This window comes from Lotus japonicus, chromosome 1 (genome assembly GCF_012489685.1).
Source record: "Lotus japonicus ecotype B-129 chromosome 1, LjGifu_v1.2".
In the NCBI taxonomy this organism is placed as follows: Eukaryota; Viridiplantae; Streptophyta; class Magnoliopsida; order Fabales; family Fabaceae; genus Lotus; species Lotus japonicus.
Window position 1 is genome coordinate 9,036,156 of NC_080041.1, and position 26,042 is coordinate 9,062,197.

The window sequence follows — 26,042 nt, forward strand, 5'->3', positions numbered from 1 at the left end:
TAATTAAATCGGCGAGGAGTTGGACATGGAGGAGCAGGTCTTTCATATGCACTGTGTTGAAGTTGCCTCGCTTTCTGCTTGATTCGCTCGAAGGTACCACCAACACGGTAGAGGAGATGAAGCAGACCTTGCCCTTTTCACGTTTATTCTGCCTCTTTTGTTCATTGAATTTTCCTTTACCTGCAAAAACAATTTCCTTGCTCTCTATTTGGGAAGCATCAGGTTTGTGAAAAAAGTGGTTCTACTGATATGTGAATTAGCATAAAAAGAGGAAATTTTCAGGGAGGTGAATTCAATATGGCTGCACCAGTAAGAACCCTCCTAGGAAAAAAAAAATGAACAAACAATTGATTGGAAAAAGGATGATACCCCTTTGCACTCTACAGCAAGATTTATGTCTATTTTATATCCATGTAGATTCAGATCAGGCTGATAACGCAGCACAACAGGTATGTAATTTTCAAATTCTATTAATGCCATGGTTCAACGTTTTCTTTGCATCCGTTTCACCTTATGCGATTTCTCTTGATTCATATACAGTTGCTTACAATGACTTCTGATACATTCGTGTTTCAGCAGGCTTATCATTATTTTTGTTTTTTGAACCGTGTTGGCATACTGAACTATTCTTTGGTTTCCCTTTTTGCGGCATTGTTTATTTGTTCATAAATTTAATTTCAGCTTTCATTGTTTGTTTAATCAAATCATAATCGCAATGTGAAGCCTGATGCTACACAAGTAAAGAAAATGTCCAAAGTTGCTTCCAACCCAAGTTTGTTGTGTTCGATTAAGGTCTCCTATTTGATACTCACACATTGGTCAGTTTTTCTTATCTTATCTCAAAGTACATATGTTGTGTTGTTTCATGTCTCAGGTTCTCAAGAGATGAACATATCTGCATGTACACCAAACTCTACTAAACAAGGTTAATACTTAATAATTTTCTTGGTGATATTTACATAATGCTAATATTTAGTCTTTAGTGATGACACTTTGAAAGGGTAGATTTTGGTACAGTATTTGGAACTATGATATCAGAGATGAACTCATATGGTAGAGTATTTGGAACTATGATCCCCTGCAAAATTTTATGCTTATCCAGGTCTTTTGCTGATGGGTTTCCAAATTTATTTATAAGTAATGCAGAAGAGCTGTGTGGTCAACATGCTGCATTTTTGGCATCACTTAGCTCCCCCGCCAAGGCTTTGAACAATTTTCTGACATATGCCTTCGGCTTTGCAAGGATACTGTCAAATATTCTCAACATCATTTATATGACAGCTAGATGGCTTTATATGCACTAGAGAGAGTATGAGAAATATTGATGTCAAATAATTAAGAGAAAATAAAACTATCATTAATGAGTCTTTCAAGGTTTACCCAATATCCATAATAATCATATTCAGTTTCTAAAACCTCTTCATTTTTTGCCTCAGGTCTGTATCTAATAATTTCTTTTGATAATTTTCCCTAATTTTTTTGATAATTTTATTCTGACAGATAGTGGAAAACTTGAGCCTATTTCCACGCCCTTCTTCACTGATTCGATGATGAACATGATGAAGTCGTAGTTGTAACTCTGCTAATGTTCTCTCTATTACCTTCTTTGGTGCCTGCCTTCTGCATTATCTATTGTCCTCTCCTTTCTGTTTTTTTTTTTTGTTTTGTTTCCTGTTTCTACACAACTGATTTTATGCATATTTGTTGATGAAGGTAGCCTACAATCTTATCTATTTCTTTGGTTTTGATTGATATTATACCTTTTGTCGATTAACCTTGAGGGTGATGGCGCAGTCAGTGTTGAAGCTTTCATCGCTAAAGCATCATTCTTGGCTAGCAAATGTGAAGTACTGAATCTAAAGTATAAGGTCTGCTATTCCAAGTGCTTTTTATTATTTATAGGATTTCCTTCTCTTTATTTTCCTTTGTTTCCATTTGTAGCACATATATATTGGATCACTTTCTTTTGTTTTTCCCTTATTCGATGCTTCATTGTTCTGTTTGTGCTTCTCTGGGAATTTTCCGAAATTTCCAACCAAAATTGAAGTGAGTAAAACTTATCTTCCTCTGTTTTTATGTGCAGTACATATTTTGTCTTTCTTCCCTCACTGTGTTTGTTGTTCTTCGCTGTGTTCCTTCGCAACTATTGTGTCTGAAATTGAAACCCTTTGCCGCTTTACAATTCTGCAAGTGTTTCTTCTCTTTCTATGCCCATTTCCACTTTCACCCTTAATTTCAGGTGGATAATCATTATTCTGATTTTGTCCGTTACAAACCATTTGGACTTTGGTTGCTTCTTTCACGCCGCAAATAATGCCAGGTAGAGCTTATGTTGTTAACCTCCCTTTGAACCTTCATTCATGTCATTCCTTTGTGGAACCAAAACACTATTTTCTCTTCTTTTTATGTTTTTCTTGGCTGAATTTTTTATGGGGAGCATGTCATGTTAACATCTTACTTTTGTGGAGCTATATTATGGCATGCCATTTTTTGAAATTTTAAGTTTCATCAGTATTCTACTACTTTTATGAGTGAATTATTTGTCTTTTATGAATTTATTCTAACGCCAACGATGTACCTTCTACTGGAAATAGAGAGTACAATTCTATGGAAGACGTTCCCAAAAAGCCAGGCAAATGGCTCGCCCCTCCCCTTCGCTCCTCTCATCGCATTGGATGAAGGGCTGTTATTTATTTCTTATGCTTTTGATCTAGGTGTAATGCTCATGAACTTCATGTAAGGGCCACTAAGAACACATGAGTTAGTGTTTGAATCTTTCATGCTTTATTTTTATTTTGTTATATTTTTTGGAGTGATTGTAATTTTGATTTTGGATTTTAGATATTGAATTGGTTAGTACTATAGACATCAAATTTTTGGTTCAAGTTGTACTCTTTGTGCTTTCGTTGTCCTTTTGGGGTTCTAAATATTTTTTTTTCAATTTAAGCATAATAAATGAAAATTTAAATGTTATGGAACTTTTAAAAAAAATTATGGAAATTGTTTTTGGGAAAATTTAAACATATTGAAACTAAAATAAGATATTGGCATCCCAATTTATATTTTAATTTGAGTAATGTAAATATGGGTTCACACAATTGAACTGACTTTAGGTTCCAGATTTAAATCTCACATCCCCATAAATTGAGGGTTCGAATTCCCCTCGGGTTGGCAAATTTCAGTTGGTGGGCAACCCTCCTCGGAGAGATCCATCAGTGCTCCTACCTATGAGTGGGCCTTTGTCGGCCACCCCAACATGCATGCCACTATGATGTGTTTTCTCTTCATTCTATCATTTTCATAAATAAAAAATGAGAAAAAGTTTGATACACCGACGGTGTAAAGTTTTTTTACACCGTCAACCAATCAGATTTCAAGGATGTGTCTTGTCAATTAATGAAATTAAATAAAAAGAGAGATTTTCTCACATCTTTAAACTCATAAAAAATTGAGTAATTGAAAAAATTATTGAGATAATGTTGTAAATTAATTGAAGGTTAATGAGGAATCATAAGAATAAAGAATGGAAGAGTCATGCATAATACTCCCTCCGTTTCAAAATATTAAGAAATGCAATTAATGTCGTTAATTTTTTAAAACATATAATTAGTTTCTCTACTTTTTAATATCGTTAACTCTTCATTTATTCTTCTTATATGAGCATTATATGTAAAAATATCAATTAATGTTCTATTGAAATTATAAGTGGACAGTTATTGTGAAACAAACTTTTTCTTCATAAGTTGACAATTATTAGAAAACGGAGGGAGTATATGATAGCCAAGCTATTCGTTTTCAAAAAGTGTAACGGTTGAAATTATTTATTTTTTCAACTGATTTTCCTTTAAATACAATTTAAACCTCACACAGAAACAATAACTTTTAATTACTCCCTCCGTTCTAAAACTATTGTAGTTTAATTGTATGCACGAAGTTTAAGAGTTCATTAATTATTGTTATAATTTGACTGAAACACCCTTATTTAATATGAGTTATATGAAACACCATTTTTTATGGCATATGAAACACCCTCTATGATAATGGGTATGTTAAGAAATGCATGATTATTTCACTTTAAAGTGTCCATAATCACCCTGTGTACATTATTATTTCGCTTAGCTCAAAACACTAATTTACATTGATTTTAAAAGTAAATTCTCATCTAATTTAATTTGAATTTGAAAATATATCTATTTTAAAATTAAATATATAGATAATTTATGATTTAAATTTTAAACCAATTAGAATTAATTATTTTTAATATATAGATTATTTCTCTTTTATTTTAGATTATTTCTATTTAATAATGAATTTATAGATTACTTTGATTTAAATTGTGAATTAAATTGATTATTAAGGAATTTTTTTGAAAGTAAATATATAGATTATTTTAAATTTTAATTTAAATTTTAAAAGTAAATTGTGATCTAAATTGGTCATCATACAACAATTATGACAGCCTAGATGATATCAACACATCAAAGTTTTAAACACAATTAATTCTTCAGGTTTGTCTAATCATCAATTAAGGCTCAAAATTAGTGCTTCCGTAATGCTTCTAAGAAACATTGACCAATCAGTTGGAACGTGTAATGACACACGTTTGATTATTACTCAAATGAGAACATGTTTTGGAAGCAAATGTTATATCTAGAACAAATGTCAGACAAATAGTGTTCATACCAAGATTAACAATAACTCCACCGGATAGGAGAAGTCCTTTTAAATTTCAAAGGAGACAATTTCCTATAACACTCTCTTTTGTCACGACAATAAACAAAAGTCAAGACAATCATTAAAAAAGGTGGAGTTATATTAGCAAAAATCAGTGTTTCAACATGCCCAACTATATGTAGCATCCTCTAGAGTCATGCGTCGTAGAGGATTAAAAAACCTAATTTGTGATAGTGATGACACAATTCTCATAGTACTTCAAATATAGTTCACTAAGAATTCTTTCGCAATGTCAGGAAATGTGGATCAATACATTCTTAGTTTTATTTTAATGTAATTATTCTAATTACAAAAAAAGAAGAATTCATGTATATTTTTAGCACATATGTTACTTCAACTCCCTTAAAACTATTTAATAAATATAAGAAATCATAAATCGAGCATTTAGGAAAACAAAGACAAATGATTAAAAAGAAGAGCAACTAAAAAAAACAAAAACAAACAATTAGTACAAAAAAAAACTTAAAATTTTATAAATTTTTATATTTAAAATAAATTTATTCTTTTAATCCATAAAATATCTTTAAAAAAACAAATTTTAAAACAGAATCTTACAAAAAAACAAAAATGAATGATGCACGGGTAAAAGATACTAGTGAATAATAAAGTAGATGTAGATAACGTGAGCTAACTGGTTTTTATCATATGGTTCCATAAATTGTCATATATATAATTAACTTGCATCTTTGATGAATTAGACTATATGTGGATATCTCTAATATATATGAACTAGTACTTTTTACCCGTGCGATGCACGGGGGATATTCATTTTTGAGTTTTGTGTATGTTTTTTTTTGTTAAATCTCAACCAGTTGAAAATAATGCGGTTACTAATTTTTAATGCAATTAATAGGTCTTCCTTTAAATTCTCAATCAGTTGAAAATAATGCGGTTACTAATTTTTTTTTGAAACTGATTACTAATTAAATGCTTTAAATCCAATTTTGAAATTTTAAAAATGGGCAACGTGTTTTTTTATTGAAATAGCAGCGTGTTTGTTGCAGTCATGTTTTTGAATCTCTTTTTTTTTTATATTTAATGTTTTCATATAAAATCATTATTAATGGAATATTTTATAATCTTTTTTTGAACTCAAAATCTTTTATAATCTAAATCATTATTTAATTGCATTCATATAAAATATTTTAGAATCTTAATCATTATTTCAGCTACCCAAACAAAAGTTGAATATGCAAATTAGTATTTACTAACTGGCTTTCAATTTTAATCTTACTGTTTCATTCTTAATTCAAATTTCAACCATTAGCAATATTTAGTTGCATTTAATATAAGCTTCATAATTTCACAATGATATTGTCTGTTTTCTCTTAATTCTTTTTTGGAAACGAAATAGTTTATTAATGAAAAAGCGTGAGACCGTCCTTCTCAAGTAGGAAATACCAACACTCTTTATGCTAAGAGCTACCAAGCTAAGGTAAGAGACTCCACAAAGGGTAAGTCCTACCACACCCCTCCTTTTCTAAGTGATCAGCTCAGTTAGATCATTAGCTTCTCTAAAAATATGAGAGACACCTAAGCACGAAACCTCTCTTAAAAACAGATCAATCATCCTTAGCTCAGCTAGAAGCTTAATAGGCCGATTAGATTAACAATTTACCCAACCCACCGCTAATGAGAAATCACTCTCAATGTTTTCTCTTTATTCTTCTGTGGTCTTTTCTCCTTCCTTCAAATAATTAGCAAATTGATGATAAAAACAATATCACATTCATATTCATCCTCACAATGTCAATGAATAAAACCCCTCAGTAACCACCTCGATCAAAGTGGGGACATGATTGAAAATTATTTTGCATTTTTGAAATTTAAGTTGAGATAAAGTCTAACTTATGTTTGTAACTACTCAATTTCTTTTTAAAACATAAAAGATGTTTTGTAACCACCTCAATTGAAGTGTGCACATAATTGTTTATTAAGTGGGTATATGATTGACATTTATTTTACTGTTTTACAAATTTAAGTTAATACTTAATAGATCTAATTTATCAATTTCCTCATGTTAATTTATCATTATAGTTTATAACAATTTCAAAATGTTTTGTAGTGTTTTATTAAAAAATTATTGGTTACATAATAATAGTTTTTAATTCATATCAGTTTGAGAATTTCATAAGGCATGATTTATTAGTTACAATTATTGAATATATTAATATTAATCTTTAAAATTAACGTTACAGGTTTTACCATTAAATTTTATATCAATGCCAAAAACAACTTTGCACTAACCCTTTCTTCTACAACTATTTACCTTACATGTGGTGTGTATATAAATTGCTCTTTAAAACTTTTGCACTTCCATTATTTAATTTGATTTTTTATCAAACAAATTAATATGAGATTAATATATATGAGCTAATAAAAGACATTAAATATAGTTTTCCGATTGAGAAAAAAAGACACTGAGTAAGTTTTCATATTTTTAATTTTTTTTCAAGTGAAACATTTACATTAAGAATAAACTTAAGAACTATTATTGTCATAATAATTAGTATAGTGGGTTAATTTTTTATAGTTTTAATTTAGAATTTTAAAAGGCACAAAAAGAATGTTTCTAACACTAACCGGATGAGACCTAGTCACTATCACATAAAGTTCAATGCGTCACCCTTAGAGCAAAAGCCAATGCTATCTCTCTCTCCTAAATTCAGCAACTGGCCGAATTATCAACCGCTCCCCAAGTATCATTCCATTGTTGTTCTCTTACAATTCATTATAACTTTTTCATCCTCAGTGTTCCTTTGCTATTTCCATTAGCAAAGGAACATCTTCAATGCCAATTTAAACAACATATTTAAGTAAAATCCCTAGAAAGATACTTCTCAAATAACATTCCCTTTTTTAAAGAGATGTTTATAGACGCAAGAAAATATAACATTTTAACATAGTGAATTCCATTGTTAGAAAATGCGTGCTAAAGCTAAACTACAAAGGTGAATCATAATCTTAGGCCAATATACAATTAGAAAGGAGCAAAAACAAAGAAATCTAAATTAACTTTTGGAGCCTAGTCCTCATGAGTCATGACTTCGGTAGCCTAACAACACTCAATGGTGTAATTACATTATGATTCTCTACCTACTGTCTTAGCCATCATCTTTGATCCAAATTCTTTGGTATGTTTTCCAAAGCACCAATTCTTGAAGACTTGATCACAGCTCCCTCAGTGGCTGGCTCATCAGGGCTGCAAGAGAATTGCACTCCTAAATCAAGTGACTTAGGCCTTTGGATAACCTTAATGGGCAGTGCCATGCCTTGACAATTTTTCCATAACCCTTCTCCCTCCACATATACCATTCTAGCCATCAGATTTTAACCAAAACCTGTAGTGTTGAACTCAACAAAGCTTATGCGCTTCAATTATCCGTACTATCATCCTCTTGAGAATCAACAACAATAACCTGTACAGTTTCTAAATGAATTTCACTTGATACAATTGATCAGAGGTTGATTAGCATATGAATCTTTCTGTCCACTACTTTCTTGTCCTTCACTTTGATGCTGCCTCTGCTGGCTGAGAACTTTACTTTCTTGTTCTGGAAAGATTGACGTTCTTGCAATCTAAAATAACTCATTTTAGCATTTTTCTGTCCCAGCCTTCTCTCTCTGCTCACATAATTCTAATTCATATAATCAGTAAGTAGAAAGACCAACATCCTTATAAGCATTGTACTTGTGAATAGTCTTGGGAATGCATAGGATGAAAAATAAAACTTCAAAGAAGGCAAAAAAAAAACATAACATGGAATGGGAGTGAAAGAGGAAAGAAATAACAAAGGTGAAAAAAGTAAAAAGACGGATGATTCATACCTTGGTGGGAGACAACAATGCAACAACTTGTACATTCAGGAAGAATTCTCATATACATTCTCATTTATCTTCTTCGTTACTCCTACTTTTTTCGTTCCTGAGAACATCTGCCTTTAGTTCGGATAAGATGATACACTTGAATCACACTGTTGAAAAATATAGCTGGTTGTGATATCAATTTAAGACTCCAAGATAAGATTCACCACCTTAATTTCCTACTCATTCTACCAAGCATGCAGAATTAGAGAATCCAAAACCTTGCAACAGTTAGCATTTAGATTTGAGACTTGATTCTTGGAATTGCGAAAATAAAAATAAACAGAAACATATTCAATCAAAACCAAGGAGCTACTATCATGTGCTTTTTTAATCTTTCATTCATTAGCTTTATCACTATGTTAAAATTTAGATGCATCATGCATATGCTTAATATGAATGTCAAAACCAAAATAAAAATCCAACAGCATGGCTATGTGATTCCTATTTTCTTCCCTCTAACTTGAAAATAAATAACCATTCTTGATAGTGATACAACTCATAAATTCAAGGTAGCATATTCCTCCATTCCACTCTCTACTAAGACCTTATTGTATGCTGTATAGTAACATTTTCTGAAAGCAAATTAACGAATTTAGGAATCATAGCAAAAAGCAAGTCAAGAGCATGTGCAAGCATAATGAGGAAAAAGGGGATAAAGTATAGGAGTTTCATTTACTCTAATTACATCACTGTTGAAAAATATGGTATGGATTGAAGACACCAAGATAAGATTCAAACCTTAATTGGCTACTTGATCATCCAAGCATGTAGAATCAAAGAGAATCCAAAACAATGCAACCGGGAACATCCAGGAGAAGCATTTATAGAATATTGAAGCAACAAAGGGATGAGATCAATTGCAGACATAATATCTGCAAAAAGAAAAGTTGTGGTTGCAGAAACAATATTTGCAAAGAAGAAAAGCTAGTGAGAAAAGAACAAACTTTATGATGCGATACCACAATCTCTGTCTGGGAGGGAAATTGACAATGTGGATCAAGTTCTATAATTAGTAAATGATGCTTCAAACTGAAATAAGATTATAAAAGATTTTAAAATAAGGTTAGCAGTAGGACTCTTTTACTCTGATTCTTAGCTCTCGGGTGTAGTTCCTCAATCGATGTGCCAATCAATCCAATGGCAGAAGTCAGAGCACACTCACATCTGCTTCAGGAAGCAAAGTTGTCTGATCATATACTTCATCTGTTTTAGGTTCAGCCTACACAACCAATAACATAGGTAATTAAACTGTGCACAGAAAATAGGTATTAGGCCGTGCATTAGTTTCGCTAACTTGAATGATTATAAACACTAAGATGCCAAAATACTGGTGTAGGTCACACAAAATTTTCTAATAAACACTAAGATGCCAAAATACCCACAAAGTAACAACTTAATAAATAAATAAAATGCCAAAATAGCAATAAAAATGTTGATGCAAATACCTATTAATGTAAGATACTTAAAAGGAATGCCACTTATTGGCAATTATTATAAAAAGTAATGTCGTTTGAAACCGCCTAAGCTATCAAAGGCTTCTTTGCTATATTAACTATCATAAAAACAATTCAATGAAAATAACTTGTAATTTGGCAAGATTGAAATCAGCCGTTATGGAAGAAATGAAACTGTAGAGTAATAATTCATGAAATAACAATTACTTAATTATATAGTGATTGTCATTTTATATAGACAATTTTCTTGAATAAGCATCAAAGTGAAGCATATAATGAGAATGAACTAAAATAATTCTACACCAATGAAACCAAGATGGAAATAAAAATCTTAAAAGACACAATAATGCAGATTGGGAGGTTACCTTATAGAAGAGAATAATTTCCCCACGCTCACTAAGCCCCTGCCCCTTCACCAGTTCTCTCGAATGAACATCAAGATGCAATGTAACACAACTTAGCCACAGACCCTAACTTTCTCATGTCCAAAATTATAAAAAAAAAAGAAAAAAACTAAAAACTCAAATAAAAAACTCAACTGTAAAAACACAAAATCATTCCAAGAGTGTTGGCCTGATTGCTAACCACATGACACAGGGGTATGCATATGTAAATAACACCTTGTTATCATTTATCAAATTTATATGGAACATTTACATGAAATTAATAATTCTGTTAGGAGTAGTGCTTACCTGGATCCCATACGCCCAGAATTCTACAATAGCAAAGGGGGAACACACACATGTATATAGGAAATGCTCACATCTCTGCGCCTTGATTCTTTGGATGTTTCTTTGATATTTGAAGGCAGCATCCCCTGCAAAATTGAAATCTAAAGAGTGAGTCTTTCAGTTGAGATAATAATAATTCAAAGCAGCAAATTCAGCAACAAATAATTATAATTTAAAAACCATGATTCAATCTAAATTGAATGAAAGAAATGGAGAATAGAGGCATAAATAGACAGAGAGAAGAGAAAGGAGACGAAGAGGAAGAGAAACGGAATGAAACCTAGGAGACATGACCAAAATTCAGTGCCCATAATGAATCACACACAAACAAAGAAGAAAGAAGACGAAAAATTTATGTCTTCTTAAGAACATATCTTGTCTAGGTATAAACTAAAATCAGCGAAGAATGGTTAAGGATTGAGATGCTAACTTGGGCAATCAAGACAATCAGTAGAAATACTGAATTCATTCTAAGACAATCAATTAAGGCATAGTTTTTCATGAAATAAGAAACGATGTAAAATTTGGAAGCAGAAAATACTCAGGGAAGAAACGAATAACGATTAATGAAGATTAAAACCATTACCTTCTACTCAAAGCACGAACAAAATGGACCTGAAACAGTTTCATACCAAAGAAGATTAGAAACAATAAAAGAAAGAGGCACAGGGAGGAAGTATACAATGAATAGAAATTGGATGGACAGTAATGAAAGCCCTTTTCGTCAATCCCTTTATCTTTATGTTCTAATAAAGAAAAACGTGAATGAAGTCTTGATGAAAATTTCAGAACTTCGAAAGGAAGGCATAGAAGAAAATGGGTTGAAAGGAGAAGGGATGAGAAGATTGTTCTTACAGGATTGAAGATCAGAGCTCCCAGCCTCTGTGTGTTCCTCTCACCATACCCTGCAACCTCCGTGGTTTGAATCGCTTTGCAGAAGGATCCATCTCAGGTTGTGAAGGAGCTTGGCCTCAGGTCACCACGGGGAACCACCCCAGATCGTAGAGTTCAAATCTCTCTCATGTGAGCAACGGCGCTGCTAGGTTAAGGGGGAAGTAAAAGGTAGCGGAAGATATGAACGGACTGAGAAACCTGAAGCGTTGAAGAATGAGAAACCCATAAGAGCAAAATAGTGGAAGAAAAATGAGCAGCAAATCTGAAGAAGCGTTGCAACAAAGATATGAACGGCCAAGATTCAATCGTAGGAGAATAATGTGCATCTTTACTAAAATACCCATGTTAAAAATCAATTTGATGTGTAATAAATTGTTGAATGACTTTTTCGCCCCTAAGGCTGCAAAACTTTGCTTTTATAGATAGATATATAGATAGATAGATAGATAGATAGATAGATTATAGATTATAGATTATAGATGTTAGTATGCACTTGAATACAACAAGTGAAGTGAGTTCTTATTATGAACTGAGAAAAAAGTTTGAAACGTTTTCAAATTGTTTCAAAACACTCAGTAACCAATTTAGCACGTGGTCTTCTTTTGAAAATTTGCCTGCATACTTGGGGTGATGTCTATATATATATATGAACAGTAATGTGTTGGTTTCTGTTATGGACCACTTAGCTTGCTTGGCCAAGTAAGGTATGAGTCAACTATTGCCATCAATGAAGACTGTTTTCAGAGCACTTGTATGTTGCTTCTTGGAACTAAGAAGATTTATTTGTCGTCTTTGTTGAGGATTGTGTTGGATTCATTGTTTCTAGTAAAGTTGGTGACATAGGTTGTGACTCTTCACATGTTGATCATTAGCTAACTTCAATCCACTTGATTTCTTCGGGATCAATTATAAGTTATAACTTTAAATATGTTTTGTGTAAAATTATTTACACCCTTAAAATTTAAGAAATAATTAAAAAGTTCAGTTTCATTTGTTAAAAGTTTACAAGGTTTTAGTTATTAAAAGTTAGAGAATTCATTAAGACAAGTTGACTCAGTTGGTAAGGACAAAACACTTTCTCTCATAAGGTTGTGTGTTCGATTTCCGTTACTGATGTGAGAGGGCTATGTTGGTAGGTGATTTGTAAATACCTCTATAAGCGACATATGATCCTAAAAATTTGCCCTGAAAGATGGTAATAATAGGAGACGAACCCACACAAAGAGAGTTCACAAACATATTCTTAACCGCCACAACCCACACACATTTAATCAAAGCCAAAATACCCACATATCCCATGTGAACTCACTATAGCACTATTTTTAATTTGTGGCCATGAGTTTAGATTAATCAACCTAACTTTGTCAAATCCAAATGCTCAATCCAATCTGAAATTGAATTTTTTTTTTTTTTTGAAATGTTGAAAATTCTATTTATCCAGGTTAAAATCCGGGTAAATAGCCAACTTGGTCCTTGAATGTGTTCACCGACTTCAACTTCGTCCCTAAACTTTAAAAATGACGCTCGTGGTCCCTGAATGTGCCAAATCTTCCTCATCAGTAGTCCCTGGGTTAGAAAAAGCTCACGGCCGATAACGAAAGTGTGACATGGCTTTTTTTTAGAGCTGACGTGGAAATTAATAAGTTTTCCCCCAAAAATGAAATTGTCAAATTGGTCCCTTCTCAATCTTCTTCTTCTTCCTCTCAACCCTACCTTCAAAATCAGAAATTAAACACCATTGAAGCCCCACCAAGCACCACCACCACCACCACCAAATCCCCCCCTCACCCAACACCACTACCACCACCGAAACCCTCTTCCACCACCACCTTAAAACCACCATTGATTTTTGTTGTTCTTGATTCCCTCCCTTTCTTTCTCAATGCAAATTAATTTCCGTGAAATGTGTATTCTCCATTTGCAATTGCAGTTCCATAACCTAATATTCTGATGTGTTTATTCTCTTATGCAGTAATCCACCAAATCCCCCATCTCACCCAACACCACCACCACCACCTCAAAACCACTTTGTCTCTGAAAAATTACCAAAAAAAATTGTTTTTTAGCTTTTTTATCAATTACCCATAACATATATCAGGGAAAAGGCGCCATTTTGGAGCAATTTATTCTCCGTTTCCATGCAGCTTCGGTGGTTACCTTAAATTCTCCTTAATAATTGAGGGTGGATGGTTCCACTTTGTCCTGTGGAATTTGCATTTTTAGATGTTGTGCTTTGACCTCAATTGTCTGCTGTGAACAGGTTGCGAGCAATGTGAGCTCGGAGATCTTTGTGAGTAATGTAATTTTTTATGTAATTTTCCAGAGAAAAAGTAGTTTTGAGGTGGTGGTGGTGGAAGAGGGTTTCGGTGGTGGTGGTGCTTGGTGGGGCTTCAATGGTGTTTAATTTCTGATTTTGAAGGTACGGTTGAGAGGAAGAAGAAGAAGATTGAGCAGGGACCAATTTGATAATTTCATTTTTGGGGGAAAACTTATTAATTTCCACGTCAGCTCTGCCTTAAAAAAAAAAGCCATGACACACTTCCGTTAACGACCGTGAGCTTTTTTTAATCCAGGGACTATTGATGAGGGAGACTTAGCACATCCAGGGACCACGAGCGTCATTTTTAAAGTTTAGGGACGAAGTTGAAGTCGGTGGATACATTCAGGGACCAAGTTGGCTATTTACCCGTTAAAATCCAGTGATAGCAAAAGAAACCTCCATTTTTAGAATCGGGTCAAACATTTTATGAGAGTCCAAAACCACAAACCCGGCCCAAATGATTATCATTTCCTTGAAGCCCAAAACTGTGATTGACAAAAAAAAACCAAAACGGTGCGTTTTGAAGACTCTTTCGTTCTTCTCATCTCTTTAATTCTCACACTGTTTCTTCCAGAGTCTCAATCTCAATTGTGCTCTTCCGCGCTGCCACTGTGACCCTTCACCTTGTTCTTCCCAAATTCAGGTGAGTTTCTTCACAATCAAAGGTTCAATTTTCAATGACCACTTCTTCTTCATCCTCTTTTCTCACACATTGTTTTAGGTGATTTGGGAAATGGGAATCAGGGTTTGTAGATGCTGGGGATTGGTTTGGCCAATAAATTTTGAATCTTTTTTCATTTGGGTGTTTGGAACTTGCAATGATTTTGGTTATTAATCTTAAACTGATTGTATTTCAAATTTACACCAAAAACAGCAAAATGGAAGTGACTCTTTGTCTGATCAGTAGTTAATTTAGTGTATCATTATGAGCTAGTTTGAGTTGATATCAGAATTTGGGGATTTTGTTTACATCTTGCTGATTGTTTTCCCACTCTTTTGATAGTTGTGTGATGACCTTTCTTCTTTGTTTTAGTATTTGTTTTGTGTGAAGATTATGGGAAGGCCTCTATAATCATTAGCATTGTATATTATTTAGTGTATCATGTTTGATGAATGAAGTTTCTTGACCTTAAAAATCCTTGATTACCAAATTATTTATCTGTTCGGGTTTTTGCATCATAAGCAAGGTGGTTATGGTTATGGATGCTAATTTTTCATTCACAATTTTATTTTCATATATCTTAGTAACGGTTTAAGCAGTCGCTTCAATGTGAGTTCTGGTATATAAGCTAGTATTTTTTCCAAAATCCAAATGTGTTCCTTAAAATTTTTATTCTGTTTGCATCTAGTAAAAAACTGAAGTTAGATGGAATATTATAATATTGATTCTTTTCCCATCTAAACTGATTGCCTTCAAATTTTAGTTGATACATATAATTGCAAAATATGGCTATCTGGTGAGGGAGTAAAAAACTATACTATCGGATTTATTCTTAATGCTGTTCTGTTTTCAAGTTGAAGGTATGAATGCATTCAAGGCATACCAAGCATGTGTCCCAATTGCTTGGAGCCCAAATCTCTATATAACTCTGGTGAGGGGCATTCCAGGGACCAGGAGGCTCCACAGACGCACTTTGGAAGCACTACGCCTGGGAAAATGCAATCGAACTGTCATGCGATGGAACACGCCTACTGTTAGGGGAATGCTCCAACAGGTTCTAATACAAGCTCTACTACACATGTCCCTTTTCTGCTGGAAATTAATGGTCTTTCTGTACAGTAACATTGCAAAACTTGGTAATTTGTGCAGGTCAAGAGGCTAGTTGTCATTGAGACAGAGGAGATGTACAAGGCCCGCAAACAGAAGGAGGAAGCCCACCGAGCTCTGCGTCCTCCATTGGTCATAAATCATCAACCGTCTTCGGCTACTGGTACCTTATAATAGCCTGCTGTTGTCTTAAAGATTATGTCTTCTTGATACTGAAACTATCAAGGGCTGAAGTTAGCGACTTTGGCCTCAAATGGATAAATTCTTGCTTTGAAGATCATGCTTTAGTTTGAATTTATAATTTTGTAGTCTTTTCAACTTATATTCGTTAGTCAAATTTAGGCCTTTGTTTATGAAAGCAGGCTATTTAGGAGTTTCTTTATTTATATTTAAAGTTGGGGAATCGATGTTCTCCAAATGCTTATTTCTTTTGGAAACAACTTACAATCTAGTTTGCATTTATATATCTGTCATTACTTAATAATACATAATAATTGCTTTTAATAATAAAAGAAGGTTCTGCTAGTCACCCAAAGTTAACATCCCCGGGGCATGATATTTGCTTCTTGCACACCAATGTAGGGCCAAATAGAATTAGATTTTTATTTGAAGACTATACTCTATGCTTCTTCCTTTCCATCAACACCAATTTTGACCTCATTTGCAATCACAAGCTCTTTATCTACATTGTCTTCAGGCTCTATGTTGTGCTGAACTTTGTAATGATGTCTCATTGCCAAGACAATAAAGAGTATAAAATTCAGTACTCCCAGCACAGCTAGCAGCCAATAGAAGTAATCTAACCTTCCCTTGTTCAGATTGCTCTTGAGCCACTTTTTCTTACTCAATTTGTCCACAATTGACACCAATAAGCTACTGACAAAATACCCCATTGAAATTGCAGTTAGGAAAAGTCCAGTGCTCATAGATTTCATTCCCTCTGGTGCCTCCCTGATGAAAAATTCTAGCTGTCCAACATAGGCAAATGCTTGCCCGGTACCCACTAGAAAATGCTGAGGTACCAGCCAAAAAGCACTTATTATAGTGTGATTTTTTACTGCATTATCCCTTCTTTCTTTCTCAGCAATTGCTGCAACCACCATTGCAACAGTAGCGCAAACAAGTCCAATTCCAATCCTCTGAAGACTTGTGAGCCCGTGTATATTGTGAGTGAATTTCCAAGCCAATGGCACTGTGAGTTTCTCATTTAGGGAAGTAAGGAGGAGAATGGTAATGATGACAAAAGCTGGTAGTGATCCTGATGGGACATCTAGAGATCCAACTTTTCTGTTCATGAGTTTAGCTTGCTGAATGATGAAGGAGCTAACTGCAGAGGAGCTGCCTAATGAGCTGCCTCCCATGCGCGATATCCAGCACCAAATAGACCTGATTCCAGGTGCTGTCCTGCCAAACCTTCCCCATTACCGATGAGTCCCAAGGAGAATGAGATCTTGAGGGAGCAGATTGAAGATTTGTTGAAGAAAGGCTTTATTCGTGCCAGCATGAGCCCATGTGTTGTACCTGTGCTCCTTGTCCCTAAGAAAGGAGGCCAGTGGCGAATGTGTGTGGATAGTAGAGCCATCAACAAGATCACCATCAAGTATCGCTTCCCAATCCCCCGCTTGGAAGACATGCTTGATGAGCTGGCTGGTTCTAAGGTGTTTACCAAAATAGATCTGCGCAGTGGTTACCATCATATCAGAATCAGACCTGGAGATGAGTGGAAGACAGCTTTCAAGAGCAAAGATGGTCTTTATGAATGGCTGGTGATGCCTTTCGGGTTGTCAAACGCCCCTAGCACTTTTATGCGGCTGATGAACCAGGTTCTTCGTCCCTTGATTGGTTCTTTCGTTGTAGTTTATTTTGATAATATTCTGATTTACAGTAAAACAAAGAAAGAGCATTTAGAGCATGTGAAGCAGGTTTTGCAAGTCTTACAGGAGAACCAGCTGTACATTAATCTAAAAAAATGTATGTTCAGCAGCGACAAATTGCTTTTTCTAGGCTTCATTGTTGGAGCTGAGGGGATCCATGTTGATGAAGAGAAAATTTGTGCAATCAGAGATTGGCCCACACCCAAGTCAGTGACTGAAGTCCGCAACTTTCATGGATTGGCTACCTTCTACAGGAGGTTCATCAGAGATTTCAGCACCATCACTGCCCCTATCACTGAATATTTGAAGAAAGGAAAGTTTCATTGGGGTTATGAGTAAGAGCAGAGTTTTATTCGAATCAAGGAGAAGTTAAATCGCAGTTCTACTGCTCATCCGCGGACTGATGGCCAAACTGAAGTCACCAACAGGACCTTGGGGAATATGATTCGGAGCATATGTGGTGATAAGCCAAAACAGTGGGATGTGGCACTTTCTCAGGTGGAGTTCGCTTATAACAATGATGTACACTCAGCTATCGGAAGGTCCCCTTTTTCTGTAATTTATACTGCTGTTCCAAGGCATGTGGCGGATTTACTAAAGCTTCCTAAGGCACTAGGCGTTAGTGCATCAGCCGAGACCATGGCCAAGGAGGTTGTTGCTGTTAAGGAATCTGTGAAGGCTAGCATAGAGGCTGCTGGGAAGAGGAACAAGGTTGCTGCTGATAAACACCGGAGGGCTGAGGTCTTCAATGAGGGAGATGATGTTATGGTGTTTTTGCGCAAGGAGCGGTTCCCAGTAGGTACTTACAACAAGCTGCAGGCGCGCAAGTGCGGGCCATTCAAGGTGACTTGGAAGATCAATGATAATGCTTATGTGGTGGATCTCCCGGATCATATGAATATCTCTAAAACTTTCAATGTGGCTGATATTCACGAGTACCAGGCAGACAAGGCTCTTTATCAAGAAGATAACTCGGGGTCGAGTTCTTTACAGGTGGAGGAGACTGACGCAGACAGGCTTGCTGCGCGTTTTGATGAAGATGTTGCGCGTGTTTCCGTCTGATGCAGGAGCAATTAATTAGGAAGTTATTATTTTTAGTATTTCGAAATAAATTTAGGATTTATGTTTTTTAATTAAGTTAGAATATTTATGATCTTACTTATTTTTTGTTAGGAACTTATTTATTTTCAATTAGGATCTTTTATTTTTAATTAGGATCTTTTAGGATATTATTTATTTTTCTGTTAGGATATTTTCTTTTCCTATTTAAGCACTTGTAAGGCATAGCCCATTTCAAATTATTATTGACAATCAAAAAACGAAAATTTTCTCAAATCCTGGTGGATTCCGGTTTTCTGTTACTTAGGGTTTTGTGTTTGCAAACCCTTGTGCGTTCCGTTGTGTCAATGATAGATCATGTACTGCTACAATCGATGATTCAATTTCAATAGAATTCAGTTCATCCACTATCAAAGCGTGTGCTTATTTTAAAAAGAAAAAATAAATCATATGTAGCGTAAAGACTACAAAATCTGACATTAAGATCCATCATGTTCTTCAAATCGCAAAAAGACTACAAGATATATAGGCTACAAAGCAGTCATTTAACAATAATTTTCTGCTACTACAAAGTCATTTAAAATGAACCACACAGTTTGCAGACTTCTTTGGGCACAAGGACCGTTGATCAAATATATAATGCTTCTCCATTGGACGCAAAGAAGAAATACCGCAGATTGTCATGGTTTGTAAAGATGATGAATTCTGCATAATGTATTCTGCAAACCGCTTCTCATTTTCCTGTCCAGTATAATGTGTGAGGGTGCACTTTCTAAATTGTGAAGAAAGGCAATGAGGAACAGCATCTGGAAAATTGAAAACCTCATCACCAAAAGAAATTCCAAACAACAGAACATCATCAAGTAATCTGTTCTTTTGTCCGAGCTTATCAACTACAAGATCTTGAAGCTTGGGGCTTTTCTTGAGGAAGTCGAATACCAAAGGCCAAGAAATAGTTCTCGTTGGCAAGATAAGCTCCAAGTGAGTTAAATTGGGAAATGCTGGAACTTTCTCATTACCGCGCTGCAATGGTTACAAGACAAATTATTAGAAAATTGAAAACAGTTTTATAAAACTGTACATAATCATACGGATCCTTAATAATTTTCAAACATTCAAACCTTCTCTACTCGAAGAAACTCCACATTGGCTAAAACTATGAGGGGAATATTAGGATTACACGTTGCAGAGATACTTGCGCTCACCAACTTAGGTAAGCTTGTATACTCAGCCTCAGATAAACCACCACACTCAAAACATATATCATGTGCTTCCAAATGCTCAAGAATTGGACAACCCTTAAAAAGCGCCACGAGAAGCCGATTTTCAGAAAAGGTAACTTGATTCAAATGCAAGGTCTTGAGCAAGGGAAAGTCAAAATTGAAAAAGTTTCTCAAATTTCTCCCTTGCAATTTGAGAACAACAAGGGCTCTGCATCTAAAAATGGAGCGAGGAACCTCATGAAAGTTAACCATTTCCATCAACATGTAGAAATCAAAGTCCTCATCTTCCTCAACATTGTCGTGTTGTGTTGGTGCAGGATCAATAAACCGACGCTGTTTCATGGTGATACTGGTGAGTGAAAGCTAGAGAGGTCTCCATCTCTTTGAAAGAACACTTGTAGCAACAACTTCCTCTATTGACAGAAAAGAGAGAATGTGATGAAGTATTTCATGTGGCAATGTGCTAATTCTATCATCCATTGTCCTCTTGGATACTTTTGCACTTCTTCTCAATGGATACTTATAGCAAATTTCTTCCTGTAAGAATTTATTAGTCCCCGCTTGTTCATATTTTCTTTCAAATACTCATCATTTATTGAGACTTTAATTTAAACGAGGTGCATCAGAAACTGAAACGGTGGCCTCGACTGTTGAATACCAACTGTTTTATTCAAATAAGCTGCAACATCATTTAATGTTGATTTTGTGTCTTCCAATTACTATTCACTAGATATTATACCCGTGCGTTGCACGGGTTTATTTACGATATTTTTTAATATTATATGAAAATTATTATAGTGTAATTATATAAATAATAAATATTAAAATATTTCTTAAATATAAATATAACAGAAAAAATTATTGTGTTTAGACATCGAAATATATAGTATTTTAGTTTTTTTGATGCATTAAATTACTTAGTTAGAGTTCTCTTTATGTAAATAAAGGATATTACTGAAATTTAATAAAAAAAATTAAAAGTAAAATATTATTAATAATATAAGAAAGCTTGAGAAAATATTTTTAGTACTATATAATAGATCAAAATAAATATTTGAAATTATTTTTTAAATAATACACACATGCAGTATATTTAATAGTAAATATCTTATAGAGACATTCATTTAATTTTGAAACTATTTTTCTAAATTGTTCATTAATAAGTTTTATCTTTACTACTATTTAATTTAATTTAAATTATTAAAATTGTCTGCATATAAATATATTTCTTGGTTTTTTCTTTCAATTTATGATTGATAGTTAATATTCTAACTATTTTAAGTACTACGTAATAAGTTATTCTTTCGTATAAGAAAATAAAAAGTTGACAATTAATAGTTAATAATAATGTTAATAACATAAAATATTCATCAATAATTTATTACTATCATTATTAAGAAAAATCACAAGTTAATTTAAAATTATTTTTTAAAATAACACAAAACTACATTATAGTTAATTTAAACAACATGCATAATCATTTCACATTTTAAAAGTAAATTCCAAAATATATATTTACAAAAATCATTCAACCATTAACTAATTTCAGTATTTAACATGTTTATTTTATTTAAAATATATTTATTTGTGCTATTTTTGTATCTTTTCATTTTTTCAACTTATGCCAATAATTAATTGATATGAAAATGAAAATTTATGTAATCTTTCTCAAGTCTTATATATATATATATATATATATATATATATATAATTTATTAAGATGATATCTATTTTTAGTACTTAATTTTTTATTTATACGTAAAATGTAGTAATAAGTTTTATTGGTTAATTTTTAAAATTCATCAACTTATGATTAATAATTATAATTAAAATTATAACTGAAATGATCCGCTTTATTAAAAAAAAAAAGGTTCATCAACGAAAGAAAAAAAAAGAAAAGAAAAAGGAAAAAAAATTAATTAACAAACTTAAAAAAAAAGAGACCACGTAAAATCCCACCACCCAATTCCTATTTCAAATAAAACCCACCATCCACCCATTATATTTTTATCCAATTCAGAACTGTATACCCTTCTCTCTCTCTCGTTCTAATTCTTCCCTGTGCAAAAAGAACCAACGCCGTAGTTCCTCACTTATCTCCCTCCGTCTTCTTTTCTTCTTCACAAAACATAATTTGCACAAAAATCCAACAATAAAAATACACACTCATAAGGAGAATTTCAGTATTCAAGTAGAAGGGATTTGGAGAAAACATTTTGAGAGTTAGGGTTTGTGCTCTGAAAGAGGAAAAGAGTACCCACCCTTTTAGGATTGCTTATTTTGGCTTCTTTGAGGTATACCTACAACTTACAATTTAAATAGTAGTATTATAGCATGTTAGAATTAAGCAGAATTATACACCTCTAGTATGCTAAAGGTTTGAAGTTAATTTTTGTGTTCAGATTCAACGACGAGTAGGTCGTTCGGTGGTCGTGGGACTGTTGAAATCAATTGCGTTGATTCGTCGTAGTTGTGAGTGGTTTTCAACTGCTATGCCATATTTTTAACAGTCATATAACTGATTTAATTACTTTATTATATTGTCTATTTATCTAAATTGGGGAAACATGTTTTTATATGTTTGACTATCATTCTTGAACTCTGAAAGCTGATTTTATGAAGTTTATTTGATTCTGATTATGAACTGACATGAGAAAGTAATTTATATTGCTTTGATTTTGGAAATTATGTGAAACTGAGATTGTGAACTTGGAAAGTTGATTATGAGACTTTTGACGAGACTTGAACTGGTTTGAGAAAACGATTTTGGGGATCCTTGATAGAACCCCGTAGCCGTTAACGGAGGTAACGGCCTAGGTGCACCTAGCTAGTTTGATTCCGGGAGGAGAGGGCTATCCGTTAGATGGAGCCGTCAGTGCACGGAAAGGGCTATCAACGAGATGAAGCTTCCCCCGATGAGATTGATGAGATATGACATGATTCCGGGTGGAGAGGGCTATCCGTTAGATGGAGCCGCCTCTTGGGTAAGATGATCCTTAAGAGGAAAGGGCTATCAACGAGATGTAGCTTCCTCCGATGACACGATGTGACTTGAGAAAGGAAAGGGTTATCCGCTAGATGGAGCCGCCCCTATCGGAGAGGCCATCCCTTAGGAGGAGAGGGCTATCAGCGAGATGGAGCCGCCTCATGGTTCTACATGTGTGACCCTATTAAAGTTATTTCTGGTTTTATGCTTTTCATATCTGGACATGATTTTAACTGTATTTATTTGAAATGGTTATTTATGAATTTATGATTTTTTGTCAAGTTCATTGTGGAAATGATTTAAACTGGTATTATTGATGATATAAATTGTTTATATTGAGCTGAGAGCGAAAAACTCGTGCCTAGTTTGTTTCCCCTTCCTGTTTATGGTGGTTGTTGACTGCTCACTAAGTCTTTGTGACTTACCCCATTCATTCTTTTTCCCCCACAGATTCTCAGGCCACTAAGTAGCAGGCTCATGTCAGAATCAAGTCGATCGATTATTTTATTGGTATGCCTCCTTTGGCTGGTGGCTCAATTGGTGTCTTCTATTAGATTCTAGTTATCTGCAGCTATAGGGAGTCTTAGGTGGATTGATTCTGAATCATTATTTATTATTTTACTTCAGAAATTGTACCGTAGTGATGAAATTGGAATTTGTGTTTTTATGGAATTATGGTTATGATGAAAACCGAATGACAGGTTTATTGTTTTGGAAATGTTGATTTTGTAAAGGAGGTTCTGTTGAAATATTATAAAATATAAAGAAACATGTATAATTTTGGAAAATAGTTTGGAATATGATTTTGTGAGATTGAGGTAGCGTTTGGTAGACAGGTGGGAAGGGAACGGAACAGAACACATGGGTTCCGTTCTGTGTTTGTCGTGTTTTTAAGATGGAACGGAACGGGACAAAAGGCTCCAGGAACGGGACACTTTGGTTCCCTGAAAAAGGGTGGAACGGAAGAGAACGGAACGGAACACTCTCTTAAAACTTTTGCAAGTTCAAAAATACCCCTAATTTATATTTGAAATTTTATGTATCTAAACAGTTTAAAATCACTTATAAAATTGAAAGCACTTATTATATTTGTAGACAAAGTTAAATAAAAATCTACTTTTTCAAAAAAATCACTTAAAATAAAATCAATTATTTTTTTCAAAAGTAAAATCACTTTTTGTAAGCAATGATAAACGAGGCAATTAGAGTGCGTTTGATTCAACTTATTTTGGAAAAATCACTTTTTAATCAAAAAATCACTTTTAAAATAAAAAAATCACTTTTTTAATCAAAAAATCACTTTTAAAATCAAAAAATCAATTTTTAATCAAACATCACTTTTTGTGTTTGTTTCAGTTGAAGCTAAAAACAAATTATTTGAAACAGTTACTTTAGCTTATCATGAAAACCTATGATGATAGATGAGAGGAGATAAAAAAAAAGTGATTTTAATTAGAGTAATCAAACACGAATCAACTTAATTAAAATAAAATCAATTATTTTTTCAAAAGTAAAATCAGTTTTTGTAAGCACTGATAAACGAGTCAATTAGAATGCGTTTAATTCAACTTATTTTGGAAAAATCACTTTTTGTGTTTGTTTCAGCTGAAGCTGAAAACAAATTATTTGAAACAGTTACTTTAGCTTATAATGAAAATCTATGATGATAGATGAGGGGAGTAAAAAAAAAGTGATTTTAATTAGAGTAGTCGAACACGAATCAACTTATGCTTTTCTCAAAATCTCTTAAAAAAATTATAGTTAAAAATCAATATTTTTAATCTAAATAAACGCACTTAAAATAGCTTAAATAGATAATTAGATTTCTGCTTTTTTCAATAGCATACTGAAACAACTTAAACAATATATAAGTGATTATTTTAAAGAAATAAGTGATTATTTCATGAAGTAAGCAATAACAAACGGTTTCTATGCTAAATGTTCAATTGAGTTCAATTTGTTTTCCTTAATCAAATATTAAATATGCAGGGTTATATATGTAATTAAAATCATGATTCTGTTCTATTGACTTGGAGTTACCAAACACAACACATAGAACATTATTGTCATGTTCCATCTTGTTCTGTCCCGTTCCGTTCTGTTCTGACATGTTCCGTTCCGTCACCAAACGCTACCTGAGGCTTGCCAGACTAGGGTGTTAGTCTGTGCGCCGGTCACGGCTTAGGATTTTGGGTCGTGACAAAGTTGGTATCAGAGCTTTGGCTGTAGGTCCTAATAGCTGCAGACATGAGATGATAATGGAATCTTGCTAGTAAATTGTGAACCGCGGCACAACTTACTTTCAAGATGCTATTAACGTCTCATGAGCGTCCTAAAGTTGTTTCCAATGTGTGATTTGAGTTCGTTCCTCATTCACTGTATTCTGAGTCATGTCATATATTTCATGAATATTCTTTGTTCAGTGGGGATGCCCCCTAAATTAGAATTTTCATCATATGATGAGTTAACTTATTAGGACCCTCTTTTAGGAGGTTGTGGTCGGCGTTTTGGTTTAGGCCAAGGACCATTGCCGGTAGGCGCTGGTTGCTCGTTGTTGTAGCCAATATTAACGTGCTTATATTGAGGTAATGAAATACAAGGATGTCAGAGCTTACATTCGGTACGAAGGAATTTTAACATTAGTTGAAATAACGTGTTGGACTGGTTGTTGGGCAGCAACAAGGGAACCCACATAAGAAAATTTATGAGCGTCAACTAGAGGTTAGATAGAGGAAAGTACCAACAAGTAGGTGCCACTAGACAGATTGATGTCATATTAACTAGTCACATACATCTTAAATCTCCTAATTTTCTAGTACTAGTGCAGAGCAGAATCCACAAAGGTTTATTAATGCTCTGGAGAAGCTATAGAGAGCATTAAGATGCTCACACTGAAGGGCGGTAGAGTTAATGTCATCCAGTTGGAGGATTGTAGCACATGATTGATCTAATGACTTTATGGTACGTGAGCGATTGGATCGCCTCTGATAACGTGAACGAATTTTCCTAGAACTCATAAATCTTTTTCTTCTAAATTGTTTGATATGACTTGGCTTATAAGTTTGAACTGCTGGAGAAAATTGATTATAGTAGATAATCTTAAAACTTTATGTGGAGTCATAGACTAGATTT

At 33.8% G+C, this 26,042-nt stretch overlaps 3 protein-coding genes and 2 long non-coding RNA genes across 10 annotated transcripts; 2 read left to right on the forward strand and 3 right to left on the reverse strand.

Moving 5' to 3' along the window:
• Positions 1–7,624: 7,624 nt before the first annotated feature.
• Positions 7,625–11,939, reverse strand: LOC130733477 (uncharacterized). 4 transcript variants are annotated; one of them, XR_009017479.1, is made up of 7 exons: positions 11,642–11,937; positions 11,373–11,401; positions 10,421–10,872; positions 9,686–9,820; positions 9,340–9,473; positions 8,563–8,708; positions 7,625–8,372 (listed from the first exon to the last, which is right to left on the reverse strand). It is a non-coding gene; the product is annotated as an uncharacterized LOC130733477 (long non-coding RNA). The 4 variants fall into 4 exon arrangements; XR_009017480.1 differs by having other exon boundaries at positions 9,340–9,820; positions 11,780–11,939; XR_009017478.1 differs by having other exon boundaries at positions 7,625–8,358; positions 9,340–9,820; positions 11,642–11,939.
• A 2,556-nt stretch (positions 11,940–14,495) lies between these two features.
• On the forward strand, positions 14,496–16,234 carry LOC130733476 (uncharacterized). 3 transcript variants are annotated; one of them, XM_057585695.1, is made up of 3 exons: positions 14,496–14,643; positions 15,516–15,715; positions 15,811–16,234. In XM_057585695.1, the coding sequence occupies exons 2-3, from the start codon at positions 15,524–15,526 to the stop codon at positions 15,940–15,942; spliced, it is 324 nt and encodes a 107-aa protein (XP_057441678.1). In that variant the 5' UTR covers positions 14,496–14,643; positions 15,516–15,523; the 3' UTR covers positions 15,943–16,234. The 3 variants fall into 3 exon arrangements, with proteins under 3 accessions (XP_057441678.1, XP_057441679.1, XP_057441677.1); XM_057585696.1 differs by having other exon boundaries at positions 14,533–14,643; positions 15,522–15,715; XM_057585694.1 differs by lacking the exon at positions 14,496–14,643 and having other exon boundaries at positions 15,497–15,715.
• A 154-nt stretch (positions 16,235–16,388) lies between these two features.
• LOC130717629 (protein NRT1/ PTR FAMILY 6.4-like) lies at positions 16,389–17,063 on the reverse strand. Its single transcript, XM_057567980.1, has one exon. The coding sequence runs from the start codon at positions 17,061–17,063 to the stop codon at positions 16,389–16,391; it is 675 nt and encodes a 224-aa protein (XP_057423963.1).
• Positions 17,064–19,274: 2,211 nt separating this feature from the next.
• On the reverse strand, positions 19,275–20,266 carry LOC130717795 (FBD-associated F-box protein At5g56370-like). Its single transcript, XM_057568197.1, has 2 exons — positions 19,823–20,266; positions 19,275–19,724 (listed from the first exon to the last, which is right to left on the reverse strand). The coding sequence occupies exons 1-2, from the start codon at positions 20,264–20,266 to the stop codon at positions 19,275–19,277; spliced, it is 894 nt and encodes a 297-aa protein (XP_057424180.1).
• A 1,649-nt stretch (positions 20,267–21,915) lies between these two features.
• Positions 21,916–23,701, forward strand: LOC130733478 (uncharacterized). Its single transcript, XR_009017481.1, has 3 exons — positions 21,916–22,218; positions 22,327–22,396; positions 23,361–23,701. It is a non-coding gene; the product is annotated as an uncharacterized LOC130733478 (long non-coding RNA).
• The last annotated feature ends 2,341 nt before the right edge of the window (positions 23,702–26,042 follow it).